This window comes from Myotis nattereri (genome assembly GCF_964212035.1).
Source record: "Myotis nattereri genome assembly, chromosome: 11".
Lineage (NCBI taxonomy): Eukaryota > Metazoa > Chordata > Mammalia > Chiroptera > Vespertilionidae > Myotis > Myotis nattereri.
This window is the reverse complement of record NC_138086.1, coordinates 38,546,722-38,563,205: the sequence shown is the minus strand read 5'-3', so window position 1 is coordinate 38,563,205 and position 16,484 is coordinate 38,546,722. Positions and strand designations below refer to the sequence as shown.

The 16,484-nt window shown below is 34.9% G+C and overlaps 1 protein-coding gene across 2 annotated transcripts in view; it reads left to right on the top strand.

The window, feature by feature from the left end:
• PCLO (piccolo presynaptic cytomatrix protein) overlaps window positions 1–16,484 on the top strand; it is a 280,628-nt gene that overhangs the window by 102,333 nt on the left and 161,811 nt on the right. For both annotated transcript variants that reach the window (XM_081102328.1, XM_081102327.1), the window contains exon 4: window positions 13,367–14,275. In XM_081102328.1, the coding sequence (XP_080958454.1) occupies window positions 13,367–14,275 (909 nt within the window). The remainder of the gene's footprint in view (window positions 1–13,366; window positions 14,276–16,484) is intronic.

The window sequence follows — 16,484 nt, the reverse complement described above, 5'->3', positions numbered from 1 at the left end:
GTAATCTCATTTTGCGGCAGTAAATGTAATATGAATTGTAATATCTCCTTAAGAAAAGCATGGTATAATGATTTTAAGATAATAAATATAGTTATATCACTCTGCAATGATTTTTCCTGGAGCTTAGTCAACCATCTGCATATGCTAGTCCTTTTCAGCAAATGTGCCTGTGCTTACTGCTCCTGTTCCAGTTCTGGTTTCATCCTCTAGAATGTTTGTAGCTATTTCATGTCCTTTCATTGACCAACTTAATTTTTCTGTCTTTGTTCTCTTCAACTCCACTCAAATATTTTAAAGTTTATACTTTCTTTTCTGACATCAAAATACAGTTTAACTCTATGACTGCATTATTAATTTACTGCAATTATTCCTCTCCTCACCCATCTTCCTTGCCTTATAAAAGATGTATTTTTATCTCCAGATCTTCTCCCTCCTACTTCGTAGAAAGCATTTTATCAACATGCCAAATTGTTTTCTAATTATTTTTCTTATACTTTAATAAATCAATTTTAGAGGCCTATTTGTCGTCTTATTCTTCAGAAAGATTTTCATTTTTCTTGTTCTCCTTTAGACCCATGGAGCCAAAGTTTATTCACTAAGGGAACAGAGCCAGATTCCCCCTGTACCCACCCACTTTAAGCCTTCCTCAGGTGAGGACTACTCACTCCTAACATGGTTTAAACCAGAAAGTCAAGCACATGAATTGCCCTGGGCTCTACAGTCTTACCTAGGATTGCTTGTTGATTGCTTCCCATAGTCTGAAAGGAAAGTTGATATGCAGTTTTTGCAGCCTCCCTTTATTTAGCATACTTTTCAGCTAAGTCAGTGCCGTGTCTTTCTCTCATTTTAATCTACCCTATATAGCACTCAGAACAATTTTCTTAATATTTATTTTCTTCATGTCATACATTACATTGTTCTACTGAATACACTGCAGTGATTTCTCTCTTTTTAAAGGATGACTTTCATATTCATGAACCTGGCTTGCAAGGCCCACCAATAATAGGCCTATTTCTCCAACCTCATCTCAACTCTTCATCTCTACCCTCTCCCGAATCTACCTGTTGCCCAAGCAATAACCTTTCTTTGAAGCCAAGATTAAAAAAATAAATAAATTCTTTAGCCCTGGTAGATTTGCTCAATTGTTAGAACATCAGCTTGCAGACCCTTTGGGCTGAAGGGTCTCGAGTTTGATTCTTGGTCAAGGGCACATACCTCAGTTGCAGGTTCTCCCTGGCCCCGATTGGGGCACATGCAGGAGACAACCAATTGATGTGTCTCTCTCACATCGATCTCTCTCCCTTTCTCTCTCTCTCTCTACCCTCTTCCCCCCCTCTTTCTTAAAAAAAAAAAAAAAAGAGTGGAAAAAAATATCCTCAGGTGAGGATTAAAAAACAACAAAACCACACATTCTTTAATGGCTCAGACCTCTATTTTTGCTTATTAGCATAAGCTTCCTAAATAAACAGAAGAAAGCTAAGACAATTAAAACAGACTATCAAAAAATGGCTTCTGTAGCACATGTACAAAAAATAAGGGCCCGGTTCATTCTCGTTTTAAAAACATCCACACGTGAACTGAATTCTTGCAGAAACTGAAAACACATTTTTAATCTTACTTTCTTCAACATTGATTCTAATTTCAGGTTCCATTTTCACACATACTACTTTCCCATTTCCCTCAACCTCTGTGTTGTGTTTTATTTTGACATTTCCAGATTTTGGCAGCAGTGCTCATCTTAGTCGGTCCATCTGTTGTTGGGCCTCTGATAGTGGGTGTCCAGCCCTGTGCCATGTCCTTTTCACGTGGGGACCTCGGGGAGCAGTGGGGAGAGCAGCACCTGCTCCCAGTGTTTGATTATCCCCCCAGACAGTGCACTTGCATGAAAACAAATGGGAGCTGGTGCTAGAACACTGCCAGGTTCCTGCACTTTTAAAAAGGAGATCGACATAAGAATGTGTAGCGCTGCAAAACTAAAGAGTGTGCGAAGAACAGTTGTCTGAAGGAAATGATTTTTCAACCATGGCCATGATAAAAAGCACATGTTCTTTACAGTAAAATAAAAGAGTTCTATTTTAGCCCTAGCTGGTTTGGCTCAGTGGATAGAGCATCAGCCTGCAGACTGAAGGGTCCCGGGTTCGATTTCGGTCAAGGTTACATGCCCAGGTTGCGGGTTCGATCCCCAGTAGGGGGCAGGCAGGAGGCAGCTCATTCTCTCTCATCATTGATGTTTCTATCTCTCCCTCTCCCTTCCTCTCTGATATGAATAAAAAAATATATTTTTAAAAAGAGTTATATTTTAGGACCTTTTCTAAGAACCTGTACTGTTGTGGGGGGAAATACTTTATAAAAAGAACTAATTCATAATGTGGTACAAGATTGTTATATCACTGCTAAGGAAATGGAAGGATAATGACTATGCATCCTTTAGCTAGTTCACCATGATACATTTATGGGTAACATGTTAGCTTTTATTTAGCCTGATTTTCACAATAATAAATTTCAAATGATTATTTGTTATAGAGTATTGTCTATAACACCTACTTATATCAGTAAGCAGTATCTCATTGATAAAATCCGTTGATACCATTATAACTAAATCTGTTTATTTAAAAAATACATTTATTTATTTCAGAGATACACAGTGTTATGTTTTATGTATATTTTATAGAAATATATGGAACTTTGTAGAGTATATGTGTATAGGAAAGTAAAAAGAAAACACTAAACTCTGAAATAAGAAAATATATATTTTAAATAAACAGATTTAGTAATAAAAGTACCAAGGTTAGTTTCCTCGTGGAGGAGGATGAATGACCACCCCAAAAGTTATGTTTTTTTCCCATGTAGACCTAGCAGTGAAAGCCCAGACATTTAACCTTCACAGTGGCTAGAACTCGTGATGGGTTTCGAGTTACTGACTTATGCCCACCAAGCTCACAGAAGTATTTTGTACAAATTATGTAATGTCAGTAAAGAAGTATTCTAAGTTTAATGTTATTAAGTGACTGTGAGAAGCACTGTAGAGTACTGTTTAAGAAAGATCAAAGACTTAGGCACCAGAATGCCTGGGCCTGAATCCTGTCTCAGTGGCTCACTGCGTAATCTCAGCAGTTATTGTTCCCTTCTCTGCCTCAGTTTCCTCATCTGTAAATGAGAATAATAACCTGGCATAGCTCATAGAATTGTTGTGATGGTTTAAAGAGTTAACTTAGGTAAAGCACTCAGAACAGTGTCTGGCACATAGTCACTGCTCAAAAGAAATGTTCCCTATTGTAATTACTATTACTGTAAGAAACAAGTAAAAAGGGCCAGGATACTCACATTGGGTTTTTGTTCGTTTGTTTGTTTTGTTGTTTGTTTTTGTTTTCACTCTCTGGTAGTAGCTACCAGAGAAACTGAACTTCTATGTCAAGCAAAAATTTGCTCTTTTAGGCAGGAAATTAGGACAAAGATGTTAGTTACATAATTGGATTGTCTAATGCATGTTGAAAGTCTATCTTCTGTTGCATTTTCTTTTTGCTTCTATCTCACCTTTAATTGTGTAATGATGTAACAGTCTCTTAATCTTAGGATTCTAAGATGGTATCAAGCCCGTTATCTCTCCCAACGATATATTGAATTTCACATCTTTTGGTGACTTACAACTACTAAGAGGCTATTAGGCAACAGAAAGTGATGAAGCCTTGCCCTGGGGGGGTGCTCAGTGGTTAGAGCGCTGGCCCAGCTACACCAGCCAGGGCTTGTCCTGTATTTAAATGGCTGAGACTGGAGAAGACATGCACAAAGAGGAACTTACTGGAGTATGCTTTGGGAGTACTAGCTAACAAAACAGTTTCTGAAGGACAGGCAAAACTTGGCTTATAACCTCTGATGAAGTTATTATTGTCACCAGTTTTATGTGAGAAAAGAAAGGGCCTCTGAGCAAATAAACTGTGAAAAATGAAAAACATTTAACCCTGAGAGAGAAAATGCATTCACTGACCTTCTGCTTCTGCATGTGGTGGGGCTTACAAATGGACAGTTTTATTCAAAAGGAAGGAAAGTCATTCTAGGAGTTTGTCATACACAGATTTGTATTTCATGAACATTGTTTGGACAGCAATATATAGCTAACAAGATTTTTGATTCTACCTTAGGGATTTGGATAGAAAGGCCAGAGATGACTCAGTGGCCGGAGGTTGTTGGCCCGAGATTGGTGGCCCAGGTTCAGTACTTCAGTATCAGCTAAGTAGCTTGGGTTTTGATCAAGCCCTAACTTATACACTTCCAGGATCCAGAGAAAAATGTCTTTAATTTTTTAAGTAGCATTTTCCACTTACAAATATATAATTAATATTAATTGCAGAAAATGTAGAAAATAAATAGGAGCAAAGTAAATAAAATCAAAATACTCTATAACTCTTGTCACTTATAATTAGCTACTGTTAATAATTTTAGCAAATATTCCTGCAGTATTTTTTCTGTTTTTATACATATATATATATATATATATATATATATATATACATATATATATATATATACACATAATTACATGTAAGATTTTCAACAAAAGTAGATAAATATAATAGCTTTTATCATTGTTATTCTTTTCCCAAGCTTTTATCATTGTTATTCTTTTCCCAACATATATAATTATGCACAATTTTATGACATGCATTTTTTCTAAAATATAATTAGTATTTTATTATAAAAGTGATAAATGCTCATAAAAATAGAATCTTCTCTTAAGCAAAAATGAGATGATTAGAATCATCAATTTCTCCTCCTAAAGATAATGATAAATATATTTCATTTTTTCTTCTATGTTGGATTCTGTCAATCAGCATTTGAGTGTGCTAAAGATTTTTACATGTTGAACTAAACTATAACAAATATGTATAGTATCCATTATTTATCAGATATGGTTCTAAGAACTCCACATATGTCGTGTGTGTGTGTGTGTGTGTGTGTTTTCACAAAACCTCTGATGAAGTTATTATTGTCACCAGTTTTAAAATGAAGTCATTGAGGCACAGAAAGATTAAGTAACTTATATAAATCCACACAGCTAGGAACTAGCAGAGCCTGTCTCCAAATCCGGGGTATCTGTTTTCAGATTTTATGGCCTTGAATTTATATTCATTTCATGCAGTGATTTATTTCCACTTACCCTTCACCATGAAACTTCTCTAAAGTGTTACTTATATTTTATGCTTGCATTTCCCATATCCCAACCACTCTGTTATAACAATTTACCAAAACAATTGGTTCTTGCTAGTCTCTAATAAATTTCAGGAATCCAGTTTATTTGCACCATCAACCCACCCAGGGCAAGGACTGCTTCTCCTCGCTCTCTTTTTCTTGGTTTATTTGCCTTTTTTATTTTGTTAATTCTCACCAGAAGATAGTTTTCCATTGATTTTTAGAGAGAGTGGAAAAGGGGAGGGTGTGAGAGAGAAACAGAGAAACATCAATGTGAGAGAGATATATCGATTGGTTGCCTTCTGCACAAGCCCGGACCAGGACTGGGGATCCAACCTACAATCTCAGTATGTGCCCTTGACTGGGAACCGAATCCGTGACCCTTTGGTACATACGCCAACATGCTCTAACCACTTGGAAACACAGGCCAGGGTTTTTTTTCTTGGTTTCCATGGTTCATGCTTCTTTTTCTGTTCTACCTATGACATTCCCTGCTCATTCACAGGCTCTGATGTTAGGTCATTACCTTCAACCAAGCTTCCGAATGTTATACAGCTTCAGGGTTTGGCGATAGCTCCTCATATCTTCTTACTCTATATCCTTTTCTTTGGATTTCATCAATTTCCATAGCTTAAAACATTATAGATTTGCTGTTACTCCCAAATGTGTATCTCTGTATCATATCTCTTTTCTGAGCTTCAGACCCATAGGAACAATTAACTCAGCATCATCACTTGATACATTAAAGAATGTCTTTAGAATATTGGATATTCAAATATCTCCTTCTCCCTGTTGTTCCTATCTTAGTAAATGATACAACAATCCAGCCAGAAATTTGTGGCAGAAATTTGGGAGTGATCTTCATACCTCCTCTATTCCTGCTGCCCTCTATCCAGAGAGAGAGAGATAGAGATAGATAGGAGGGAGGGAAGGAGAGAGGGAGGCAGTTAGGAAGATATTAGGGAAATGAACACTATTTTGTTCTTATCCATGCAAATAAATATATATTTTGCTGCCGGGAGCCAGTCCATGCTTGCTGTTTCAAGGGACCTGGCATATATGGCATACTGTTCTTAATATGTTTGCTCACCTTCTTGGCACTATGTGTTTTAACCAAGGTCTCTGAGAAAGGTTGTTTCCCCAGGTAGGGATTTTCCCCTGAAGTTAGGGAGGGAATAAAAACTCTTAACTAAGTGCCAGGGGGGTAATTAATCACTTTAACTATGAAAAATCATGCTTAAGCTACATAATCTTTACTCCCTGGAATGGAGATAAGAAACACCCTAACCTTTGTAATAGAGATTGATAGGATTGAATCAACTGGTATAAATACAGATGTAACAAGACAGCAACACACAGAACTTAGAACACAGAACTTAGAAGACAGAACTTAGAAGACAGAACCTACACACGGAACTTAGAAGACAGAACCTACACAGAACCTAGAGACAGAAGAACTTCGCTGGAGAGAACATGGCAAAAGATCCTGGACTGAACCAGACTGCAAGAGGGCACAGGCCTGGCTGAGGGACCCCCCTACCCCCCGAGTGCACAAATTTTTGTGCACCGGGCCTCTAGTTTAAAATAATTCATTTGTGTATTTATATACTTTTTATTTAATGGTATTTAAAATACCAAACACTCTGAGATTACTTTTTAGTTTAGGAAAATACGTATGAACTGTGATGAGAAAGTGGCTAGAAAAATTATCCTGCTTTAGTCAAAGAAGAATTGACTGAAAAAGAATATCAATTAGGAATATGAAATTATAATCTAAATATAGCTTTAATCTCTGGTGTAAAATACAAGACTTTAGTTGGCATGTTTCTATTATAGAAATTTCTGTTAATGTAATTTACATTATATAGAAACTTACATTTAAAGATTCTACTGAATGAAACAGAGACTTCACGTGGGTGTATAGGGGTGTGAGGGTCTTAGAGAAATAAGCATAGACATAAAAGGAGAGATGAGTAGGGACAGAACCACTGATTAATTTAGACCTAAGAGTGATAACTTCAGTACAAGTTCCTAACAGTATCCAATATTCTATTAGAATCTGTTATTGATTCCTACCCTTCATATTCAGTAATTCCTTTAAAATTAAATGCCTTTTTTTCTTAGTTTTTATGAGTGGTTATGTTCTAATATACTCTGATATTATTCTTATAACTACATATAAATTAAAGGAGGATGAACCCCAATATTTCAATTATGTATTTTGGATAAGAGTTAGTTTTGTTTCAATGCTTGTAAAGGGAACAAAAATACTGAGTAAGTGTATATTCAAGTCAAAAAGAGTATGATGAGAAAAAGAGTTGACACACATCTTATTCACTTTTAGGAAGCAAGGAATAAGAATAGAAATATTATAAGTGCATTATTGCATATAGTTGCACAGTGCAGTCTCATGAGTGATCACAGATTTCTAATATCCTAATTGTGTAGTCTGAACAACTGATTTTGTAATCTGAAAAAAGAACGCATGAACTGTGATTTCAGTCTTTTTCCCTTTCAAGGAACAAAGGAAATAATTTAGACTTTTAATAAGCAAAAAATGATTTTCAGGATGTAAATTGAATTGTAAGAGTGCATGGGCCTTCAATAAACAGAACACCCTAATGCTAAGACTGTAAGTGACATTGATACAAGTGACCATTTGCAGGTAACATTGCTCCCAATTTTTGGATCTGTCAATGAGTCATAGTGATTTCTAAGAAGATTATTAGTGTTAATTATTTCTCAGCTTAAAAAAAAAATAACATTCTGAACGATAATCAAATAAACAGAAAAACAAAAACCCATGTAAAAATTTTATTGTTGACTCAAAATCTTAATAGTAAGCAGGAAACTCAATGGTATTATACTAGTAGTACCAATTCCTTGATTGCTAGCTTTTTCTTTACAGAATTTTGCGTAGGGGCAACCAAGTCTCTGCTTAAATACCTCATTGATGGAAATTATATAAACTTCAAAAATCAGTCCAGTTGGTCTTTTAATGAAAGTTCTTGTGAAAATGCTATTAAGATTTTTCAAATACAAATATGCATGCTGTGTAGGTTTTGCAACCATAGCTTTCCTTTCATTTTAAGTCTAATGGCAAATTTCAACCTGCTGTAGGTCTTATTATCATGCATCAGAAAAGATACTTGGAAAAATAAATAGGCAAGCCTGAAGTTCTCAGATTTTTCTTAATGGTATTGTTGCTATAGTTACAGCTGAACTGTTATATAAAGCAAATTGCTTATTGATGGAAAAATGCTGAGTAGCACAGCAGCATCCTTTTTTTGTGTTTTTATTGCCTTCATTTCCCACTCTCCACTTAAGATTAATGGATTTTTGGAGGTTTATTTTGTTTGGAACAAGCCCTGATTATTTAATTTTAAAATAAATACATTTTATTGACATGTACTAGCTGACAATTGAATATGTTCTAGTATGTTTAATCAAAGTGGGGTTACAGTTTTTATAAACTAACAGAATTTTTCCCACTTGGATGAATATTGATATATTGGTTATTAATATTAAAACTTTGAATAAAATGTTTTTGATTTTACAGAGTCTTCTGCATTTATTTAATATATTAAAAATCTAGATGAAGCATAAACTTTTTTTAAAAATACATATTTTTATTGATTTCAGAGAGGAAGGGAAAGGAGGGAAGAGAGAGAGAACATTGATGATGAGAGAGAATCATTGATCGACTGCCTCCTGCACGCCCCACACTGGTGATCAAGCCTGCAACCCAGGCATGTGCCCTTGACCGGAATTGAACCTGGGACCCTTCAGTCTGCAGGCCGATGCTCTATCCACTGAGCAAAACCGGCTAAGGCTGAAATATAAACTTTTATTATGTTTTGTACTATCAAGATACTAAGAGTATACTAAAAGTAATATCTATTTTAAAAACAAAGAAAAACAAATAGAAATGGTCTGAGAGCATCTATATTGATGACTAGTATGTTAAAAAGCCTACATAAGCATTTATATTTTGTAATTTTCTATGTAGTAAACTAAGTAAATAATAGAAATGCTTTCCATATATATATATATATATATATATATATATATATATATATATATATACATATATATATACATATATAATACATTATACATAATTTATAGTGTATATTTTTTATTGCCTGACTGTCTTTATTTCAAAGAGAAAACCGTAACTTGATATTTAACTATAAGGCAAAATACGAATAGTCATGTGTTTCACAATTGCAAGTGTTACATAATGGTATGTCTGGTATAATCTTTTCAGCTAGTGAAAATCATATATGGCAATGTTTTATTATACACTGAATTCTCATATAATTTAAAGAATCTTGATTAATTTATCTTCAGATTGCCACTGGATCAGAAACATTATGAGTATTTAATGGTATAGTTATTGAGGAATTAAAAGTACAGATAATATTTTTAGACCTAGTTATATAATACATCTTAATTAAATTCCTGACTATATTGATAAAAATAATCTTTGGGATTATTTTTTGGTAAAGAATGCAAAAAAAAAGTGAACCACAGATTTTTACATCTTCTTAGGTGTTTACAGAGCATTTCCCAAATTATTTTTGTAAAGCAAATTATTCCAGTAATTGTGTTTGTATTTAGTGATGTATGATAATGACAATGACTTTTGTTGTCCAAAATGAAATTTCATTTACTCGTGTTGGTCCATTTTTCTTTTCTCATTTCCACTTTAGATTTTACTGTTGCCCTGAGTTTTTCTACCCTCACAATAAAAAAATAAAATTAAATGTACATGTTTAAAGAAATATAAAATTTTGGTGTTACTATAAGTTTTTTCTGTCTTTCAGTTCTTTATTGATATTAAAATGTCCTTGTTGATTATGTTGGCATTCTAATTTTGGTTCTAGGGCTGCAGAAAGAAGAGACACATATTTGAGACCATCCATTCAACATTTCTGATTGGTGAAAAAATACTCTTGTGAGACTCATGATGTATTAAATCTATGTTCTAAATGGATTCATCAGAAAATCCTGTTAAATCCATTGCATTCTTTTTATTTTCCTTATTTTTCGAAGCAAATTATTAGTATACTTATTTTTACTCATGTCCTAATCGTCCTACTTTGATGTGCATTCCTTGATGGAATAAGTATTACAAATACACTTTCCAAATGCTATGTGTACACCATAGATAGAAATAGAAAGAAATATACAGAATCCTATATAATAAAAGCCTAATATGCTAAATGTCCAGTTGACCAGTTGACTATTCAACCAATCAAAGCATAATATGCTAATGATATGCTAATGCCACTCAACTGCTAGCTATGACGTGCACTGACCACCAGGGGGCAGATGCTCCAACTGGTAGATTAGCTTGCTGCTGGGGTCAGGCCAACTGGGACTGAGCAAGATGGGCTGGAAACACCCTGGAACCCTCCCGTGACCCCTCCCTGGCTGGCCAACCTCCTGTGTCCTTACCTGGCCCCAATTGTGCACCAGTGGGGTCCTTTGGGCTGCCTGCGCCCTCTTGCAATCTGGGACCCCTCAGGGTATTTCGGGACCCTCCACTGGTGCAGGAATTTGTGCACCAGGCCTCTAGTAATTACATAGTTGTCATAGTTATTTGTAACATAATAAGAATAGTAACCTCAGTTTCCAGATTAATTTTGGTGACAGTAAAAAAAAAAAATTAGGCTCTGCCTTGTAGTTTTACTCAAAATGCAAGTCAATCATGCAACCAAGAGACCAAGTAAAGCAACATCATGTTAAAAATATTACAAAATAGCAATGATTAAAAATATTAAGTTTAAATGAATATGTACGAGATATAAAGCAAAACATGAATTTAAAGTAGCCAATGAAACTGTAAGGATAAATTCTGTTTCTTTTAGATTGGCACTATTGCCTTCTCTTTGCCTTGAGACCTTAGTAGTGTGTGGGTTATCACTGCTTGTATGTTTATTAAGCATTATTTCAAATCAGGAGAATGAAGTGTTTTATAATAAGATTAATTAGAACATACCTTTTATCCTGTCTGAACTTCAAATGTGTGAAAATACTGAATATACTATACTATCTTGAAATAGTCACTGTGTTAATTTCCTCAACACACCTTTTAACAAGAGCTGTGTGCCACTATGGTATTATATACTGAAAGTAGCAAGAGAGGAGAATTTTGTAAGAATTATATTTCTCCAAAACTCAGGTAAAATAATCATATTTTAAATTGACAAGAATTGCCAATGAACACAGACACAAGGAGGGTAAGGGCATGTGTGGGGGACAGCGGGTAGGGTGGCCAGGGAGAGGTCAATGGGAGAATAGAGACATATGAAATACTTTAAACAATAAGGAATTAAGAAAACAGAATTGCCAATGTAATTAAACCTGTATTCTTGGTATACTAAAAATTTCCTTGTTTACATTAGGATATGCCCTGGACGGAAATGGTTAACACACGCCTGATTTTGGATTTTAGAATCCATTTCACAAAATGGCACAGTGATCCAGCTCTTTGTGTCTGTTTTGCTTTTTAAAATATCAGGTTCTGAATGAAGATTTCTTAAATGTGGCTCAACCAAGTTTTTAAACCCACAGCAGAGATTAACATTGATTTTCTGTAAATAATATGCAAGTATCTCCTTCAGGGACAATTCTGCACATGGGCTGGAGCTTTTAGTATTTGACATAAGGGATCAAATCAGGTTTTTCCCCCCTAAGACTTTTATATTAAAAAGCCACAATTCACTTCAGAGCTGCTTAAGAAGGAATTAAGAAGGAAATTGGTACTGGATGATCATACAAAGAGCAAATTAATCCATAATGTTTAATCATACTAATGTTTTGTAGACAGCATTTTCCTGAAGTTAAATATTTGACTTTTGTCTTTACTCTTTTAGATCAGCAAATAAGAATTATAGTGGCTTACAGATTTCAAAAGAGCCATTATAAAGCAACCTTTTTTATGTCTCTAAAGAAATTGGGAGCTGTAGTAAGAAATGAAACTTAATATATCTGATAATATCTTAGAACAGTAAGTGATTTTTGTCTCTAAATAATTTAAGTTATGCAACTGAAAAGAGTGATGTAGTAGTATGAAAAGCATTTTGAAATTGTTCTTTGCAGAAGACAATGAAACATATGAATGCAATACTATTTTGTATGAACCTCCAATTGTATACTTTACAGAATAAGAACTCATTAAATGGTAACAATTAGAAGCTATACGTATAGCTTTACTTTGTACATGATAGCAAGTATAATGTAAGAAAAAGCACAACGTAAATCAGCAAGGGAAGAATTCTATAATAATATTAGTTGAATATAATCTGTCTCCCTTATAATTATTTGTACATATTTTGAGAGAGTTTTCAGTCTTCAGTTTGCAAAAGAATTAACCAACAATTTATTAAAAGGGCAGATCCATCTTCTTCTACGCCAGGATCCTGCTAAAACAGTTTTGGTGTAGTTCCCATGAATTTGCATGTCCTCACCATAGTTTGGCAAAGGTAGCCCATGAATTACACTGAGGAGCAGAGATATAAGGAACTGTTTTGGTCAGCAATTCAAAAAACTGTGGGGGTAAAGATACCAAACAGTTGGAGCCTGTGAATGTGTCTTGCTCAACTACATGAGAAGTGTGAATGTTATTAAAAATGAAATTTTATTTTAATCCTACAGCACATAGAGAATTATGCCTAAGTGATTCTTGAAAAATCTCCATGTACTTTGTAAAGTTCTACTGTGGTACATAGAGCTACCTTTGACCCAAGTCAAGAGATACGTGACTATAGGCTAAATTAAAAAAAAAAAAATCTTGATTAATTGGTGATTAAATGAAAATTACTATGAAATTTAATAGTTCTATTTGGAGTGAATGCAGATTTTTCACACACAGGAAAAAGAAAAAGAGAGGGTATTTTCCTGGGTCCATCTTTATTGTTAAAGATTTATTTTCTTTTTTATAGTGAGGAGAGTTAAATTAGTCATCTTTAAGGATCCCTCATATTTTTTTAATTTCAGATAGTCTTTTTGAAGTCTTCTTTAAAATCACTGTTTCACTGATTTAGAAAACAGTGATCCAATTCTCCATATACAAAATAGAACTAGAAATTGCTAGATTTAACCTTGGTAAATGCAGTGTAACAAATACATGATCATATAATTAATCTGTTTAATGCTGTTTTATTTGCAGATTCAAGAATGGCTTTGTTTAAATTGCCAAACCCAGAGAGCGATGTCAGGGCAGCTTGGAGACATGGGCAAAATGCCTCCTGCACCATCAGGGCCAAAAGCCTCTCCTATGCCTTTCCCTACAGAACAATCACCTCAGAAAACTGCAATGCCTGGTCAAGGAAAAGTTAAAAAGAAGGAACAAGAAGGAAAAACAGAAGGTGAAAAAATCATATCAGAAAAAGTAAAAGAAATACCTTTATTTGAAAAAATGCTTCCCAAGGTAACCACAGATAAAAAACAAGAAGAGCGTAAACAAGAAAAAGACCAAGTTTTAGCCCTTCAAGAAAAAAAGGCAACCCCTGAAGATAAAAAACTACCTCCTGAAGAAAAAAAACCAACCACTGAAGAAAAACAGCCACCTCCTGAAGACAAAAAGGCAACCATTGAAGGAAAAAAACCACCTCCTGAAGAGGAAAAACCAACCACTGAAGAAAAACAGCCACCTCCAGAGGAAAAAAAGGCAACTACTGAAGACAAAAAGCCACCTCCTGAAGAGAAAAAAACAACCACTGAGGACAAAAAGCCACCTCCAGAAGAAAAAAAGCCACCTCCTAAAGACAAAAAGCCAACCCCTGAAGACAAAAAGTTTCCTCCAGGAGCAAAAACATCAGCTCTAGAGGAGGAACAGAAACAGACTTTACTTAAAACTCAAGTACAAGTTGCTGAAGAAACGCCTGAAGACTGCAGAGTGGCTCCTCAGGCAGTGCAAGAAAAGGAACCACCAGCGATGAAGATGGAGGAGGTACCGCCTGGGGTGCTCCAGACATTGCCTGAGGGAGATGATGGGGCAACTCAAAAAATGAAAGATCAGCCACAGGAAGTTTGTGCAGCGAAGCCTGATCAGGTGGAACCTGGGAAAGAAAAAACGGTAAGTTATGTTTTCTTAACTTTGCACAGTCTTATGTATATAATTTACTAATTTTGACCTAAGAACCTAGAGTGCTTAATGGTAATTATACAAGGAAAATCCTTTGATTAATATATATTTTTTAATATATTTTATTGATTTTTTACAGAGAGGAAGGGAGAGAGGTAGAGAGTTAGAAACATCGATGAGAGAGAAACATCGATCAGCTGCCTCCTGCACATCTCCTACTGGGGATATGCCCGCAACCCAGGCACATGCCCTTGACCGGAATCGAACCTGGGACCTTTCAGTCCGCAAGCCGACGCTCTATCCACTGAGCCAAACCGGTTTCGGCTTATTAATATTTTTTTTCAGAAAAGTGTAACAGTTGATTGCTAAAATGAAGAACTTTTTTGACAGCTTAAAGCATAGATATAAAATTTATTTTTCTAGCTTTTATGTCTATCAGATAATTTATCCACATCCTATAGAGTGATAAAGAAACGTTTGTTACAGTTTTAAGTTATTCCTTTTTCTTTCCACTATGAACATAAAATCAGTATCCTCTTTTAATATGAAATATGTGTGTTTTTAAGTTTCTATTTCCTTATCCACTTGGTTAATTAAGAGTCAACAAGTTCCTTTCAAGTTTCGTTCAACCATAAAATTATATAATTATGATTGCAAAAAGAGTGGAAACATTTAAGACAAATGTCATTTTTTTTAAGTTCGTTTTAGTATTTAGTATGATTTTAATTAATGTATTCTGTTTGTGGTTTTGCTCAATGTGTTTAATATTGAAGGGTTATTTATAACCCAAGCATAATCTGCAAATATATATATATATATTTCTTTTTCTTTAGTAGAAACTTTTAAGAGTGCCCCATCTTAACCAATATTTACAAAAGCAATAATATCAATTTTAGAAGAACTATGATTTTTCAGATTACAGGAAATCTTACATTATATCTGGTTGAATAAATTTATTTATTTTATTTTTATTTTATTTTTTCCCCCATCACCATTTATCTGCCATATACCCATCTCCACCTCCACTGACCCCTCCCCCTACCCTCTGTAATCACCACTCTGTTATTCCTGTCCATGAGTTGTTTTGTTGTGTTTTTCTTACCCCCTTCTTTTTTGCTCAGCCCCTTCACCTTCTGGATGCTAGCAATGATTTGCAGGAAAATGAAATGATTTATTAGTATTAAAAGTTAATATGATAAATCTAATTAGAACCTGTAGTCCATCCAGACTCTGGTTCAGTTGTTCTGTTTTGTTGTTTAAATTTTTTTAACACATGGTTACTAACCTACCTTTGGTATGTGATGTATATCTCATTAAAAAAATTTTGATCTCCCTTTGTTATATGAATGAGTTTATTTGAGTCAGAGAAAGTAGATGCTTATTTATGTATTCCTTACTCTAATATCCTGGTCAGCTACCACCACCACCACCCATAGCCTCTAGCTAACCACTTGCAGAGCTTCATGCTTTTCACCATTTCTCCCTTTGTGAAACTATCCTTTTCTTTCGTGGCTCTTCCCTTAATGTTCTCTCTTTGTCTTTCCGATCATCCCTCCTGAGCTTTTTATTGTGACTATTACTTTCTCTTTCCCAATCTACATACCATGAGGTTTCTTGTTTTCTTTCGAGTTCTGTCTTTTCTCCTAGTGAAGTCACATGGACAATTCCTAAATCCGCTTGTGTACTTAGACCCTCTTTTCATTGTGAGACCTGCATTTTCAAATACCCAATAGATTTTCCCACTTCAAAGTCTGATTGCAAGCTGGAAGTCTGTACAGAGGCAGTTTCTGCTTCTGACTTTTCTATTTCTGATAAAGGCACCACCATGCACCCTGTCTCTCATTTCCCAGGATGAGTGATCTGAGATTTCTTCTTGCATGCTCTTTGCTCTCCACATCCAGCTTATCACACTCCAGTTCATTAGCTCCTATTCCTAAGGACACTGTCCTATGCATGGCCTTCCTGACCTTTCACCAGTGATTTAAATAATCTCTTACTGGCCACTATGCCTTCTGTTTCTCTCTTCTCCAGTATGTACTCATCAGGTAATTATGATTTTCCAAGGTTTGGACAGTTTAACTCTATTGCTCACATACATCTACTGATTCTCTATTGCTTGTTAAGTACAATCTGAACAATGTGTCCTAATGTTTTGTTAATGCACTAGTTTTTATATTATTTTGCACCTTTATCACTTTCT